The 3,203-nt window shown below is 33.9% G+C and overlaps 1 protein-coding gene across 1 annotated transcript; it reads left to right on the forward strand.

The window, feature by feature from the left end:
* The first annotated feature begins 884 nt into the window (after window positions 1-884).
* Window positions 885-2,138, forward strand: LOC129247442 (uncharacterized). Its single transcript, XM_054886575.1, has 3 exons — window positions 885-1,033; window positions 1,186-1,683; window positions 1,766-2,138. Exons 1-3 carry the CDS (start codon window positions 923-925, stop codon window positions 1,829-1,831), a joined length of 675 nt encoding a protein of 224 aa, XP_054742550.1. The 5' UTR covers window positions 885-922; the 3' UTR covers window positions 1,832-2,138.
* Window positions 2,139-3,203: the final 1,065 nt, after the last annotated feature.

Here is a 3,203-nt window from a genome sequence, read left to right on the forward strand (position 1 = left end):
AAAAAGCTGAAATTTGTGATCCAGTGTAATCAAAGGCCGGCATCTTGATGTTCCACACTAACCAGTGAAGGAAAATCTCATTTGAAATAAATGTGATTGATCAAAATCTTCGAAATATGGGCTTATTTGCCCCTACTTGGTCTTATAAAAGAAAGTCCCGAAATATGGGTGTACACAGAATACTCCGATATTTGTATTTTGACCCTAATTTTACCGAAGGTTCTTTACCACATAAATTGCGTAAACTTAAAATAGGAGCGTGCCTATAATCCAAAATGTGTTTAAAAATCATAAAATTTAATTTTAACTTGCAACAAATCCGAAATTACTCAACCCATTGGAGTAATCTCTTTGTTGCTAAAAAACTTTAAAATGTTCGCTTTCGCTCTGCATTAATGAAACTTATTAGCTATTACCACTTATTATTAAAATTTGGAAAACAAGGCGAAGATTTTTTCAAAAAAACTGATTGCTACAATAGCATATCTAGCAATCAGTTTTTTTGGAAAAATTGCTTATTACTCTTCGCCTTAACGGCAAAGCAGCTCATGCCGGGTTTTAGCTAGTGTTTTTACAACTTATTAACCTATATAAATGTGTTTCTGCAAGGTGGCGCAAAATCATGAATTTTTATTTTGAATAAGTCTTTTACTAAATATAAAAAAAATAAGTTTGTGCTCCGTTGCTTTTATACCGCAGCTGTCTAGCTCACAATTGTCAAATATGATTGACGTACAAGCCATTTGCAAAAATCATAAATCTTCCGAGAGGGTGATTAATTTTGCGCCACCTTGTGCTTTATCTTAAAGTCGTCTTCGAATACTGCGCTACACAGCAACCCTGTTTTGAGTGCGAGCAAAGCTATGAGAATTTAAACTGCGCTCATAAAAATCAGTTGAATGCCGGCTTTGTCACTATAAACATGTCGAAAGTAAACGTACCAATAAAATTTCTGTATTTGGGTTTTTTATGCTTTGTTATTTGTGATTTCACTACAGCAACGCAGATAAAATGCGCAGAGTACAATGAATATGTAAGTGGGAAAATAAATGTTATTGTGCAAGTATTTCTTTAAAAGCTTACAGAACAAATAAATAAATATATACGTAGGTATATATGTGTACACTGTACATACATACATATATAAATAGTAATATAAAGAAATAAAATTCAAATTTATTTCAGTGTCAGGAACATTGGGAGTGCTGTTCCAATACATGCTTAACCTACTCGTATCGCTGTATTGGGAAAAAACGTCCCATTCCTGCAGTCGAACGTCCCACCTTGACTTTTGAAGAGCTCTTAGAAAGCATTGCTCAGTCTAATATAATTCCCAAATACGAGTATAATCAACCACAAACCAATAAACGGGGAAAATCTTATACTTTAAAAAGTTTACTGAATAACAACCGTGAGTGGGAGGGAGTGCAAGCAGAAGAGCCAGTTCTGCAAGATCGCTTTGCGGCTGTCGAAGCGAGGAGTGGTGCGAATGGACCACAGTATATCTTTTTTGTTTTACTACCGCAAGAATCGACGCGGAAAGCAAAACAATTGGAACAACAAACACAATCACCAATCGACGACAATCCGACCATTGTAAAAGTAGAAGATTCCCAAGAAGATGTAACTGAAAGTGATGCTGTAGAAGCTTCAACGGAGCGCTGCAAAGCTAATGGCGCAAAGGTCTGACAAGCGCCTACAAACATACCCGTACATATGTATATGCATATTCACTTGTTTTGTATTTCCTTTATTATTTTTGCAGTGCTATCGAAACGAAGAATGTTGCACCCAACGCTGTCATGGCTTTTTGCATCAATGCGTTACATAGGAAGTCAATCGGAGTGCAGTTAAATGCTGCGGGTAATTTGTTTACTTTTTTCACACAACGCTTATCAGGCTGGAGTAACTTATTTTTGGAAAAAAAAAACAAAAAATAATACCATAATATGTAAAATCGAATTAAAACTGATGTACATACATATATGCAGATATGTAAATGTATATAAGTAAGTGGTATGCATATATATATAAGCACATACATACACATGCATGCATATAAGTGCGAATATCAAGACTAATCACGTACTCATGTTTAATAAAGGGTTGATTCAGCAAAAAAAAATAATTAAGGAAAATTCCCTGGCTTGTAATTTTTGTGTACTGCTGTTTACACGAAATGGTGAATCTTTAAGACAACAACACTTTTGGTATGCGCAGTTTTATTACATAAATGTATTTATTGAAAAGTTTAAACATGGCTTTTGCGACCAATGCATATACTATAGAAGCGTTAAGGCGAGCTTCTGGTGGATCTGAGCTTCATATAAATTACTTTTTATAAAACAACATTGACAACATCAGACATTCTACAGATCGGTTGAAAAGTATTGGAAGCGAGTCCTATTAATCAGTAGAGGAGTTGTTGCGTTTTTAGTGGATACCTAAATAAAAATATTCCTTGTGAATGCTTAAACCTGAGCGTATATTTCCAAAAATAATTATGCGATTTCCTTACTATTTTTTTTGTTTCAAAATATTAGTATGGCGAAAAATAAATCCATTATTTTCTAGGTAGATGGCTGTAGTGATCGATAGCTCGTAAAGTATAGTTCAATCAATATAAAGTTTATGCTCGTTGTCAAGGTGACATTGCACACTAAATAAATTGTAACAGCTAATTACGTGCAATTTTGGTTTCGCCCATTCCGTTCAAATATTTTTGATGTTAAAAAAAATGTCGATAATGCCGTAAATGTCATAAAATCTCAGAAACAATTGAAGTTGACCGGCACGTTAGTAGTCGTTGTATCGCCCAGGTTTAAACATCGACCATAAAACAGTTTAAAACCTTTTGCGGAAAATAAAAAATAAAAATAATAGATGTCTTTTTCCGCAAACTAAAATATTGTAACCGGAATTCAGAGAGAATCTCGGTGATACACCAAAATGAAGAAAAACTGTTTTCTAATAGGGTGTACCCGCCAATTATAATCTATACTAATATTATAAAGAGGAAAACTTTGTTTGTTTGTTTGTTTGTTTGTAACGAATAGGCTCAAAAACTACTGGACCGATTTTAAAAATTCTTTCACCATTCGCAAACCACATTATCCAAAAGTAACATGGATTACATTTTATTTTGGAAAAAAATAGGGTTCCGTAAGATATTTGGATTTTTCGGACACAAACTGAAAAAAATC

This window comes from Anastrepha obliqua, chromosome 1 (assembly GCF_027943255.1).
Source record: "Anastrepha obliqua isolate idAnaObli1 chromosome 1, idAnaObli1_1.0, whole genome shotgun sequence".
Lineage (NCBI taxonomy): Eukaryota > Metazoa > Arthropoda > Insecta > Diptera > Tephritidae > Anastrepha > Anastrepha obliqua.

What these genes read in the sequence shown, in the direction of transcription:
- LOC129247442 (XM_054886575.1), top strand. Translation starts at nt 923, where the DNA reads ATGTCGAAAGTAAACGTACCAATAAAATTTCTGTATTTGGGTTTTTTA. An exon ending in GCGCAGAGTACAATGAATAT is followed by an intron (nt 1,034 to 1,185) that starts GTAAGTGGGAAA and finishes AATTTATTTCAG; the next exon opens with TGTCAGGAACATTGGGAGTG. An exon ending in GCAAAGCTAATGGCGCAAAG is followed by an intron (nt 1,684 to 1,765) that starts GTCTGACAAGCG and finishes TTATTTTTGCAG; the next exon opens with TGCTATCGAAACGAAGAATG.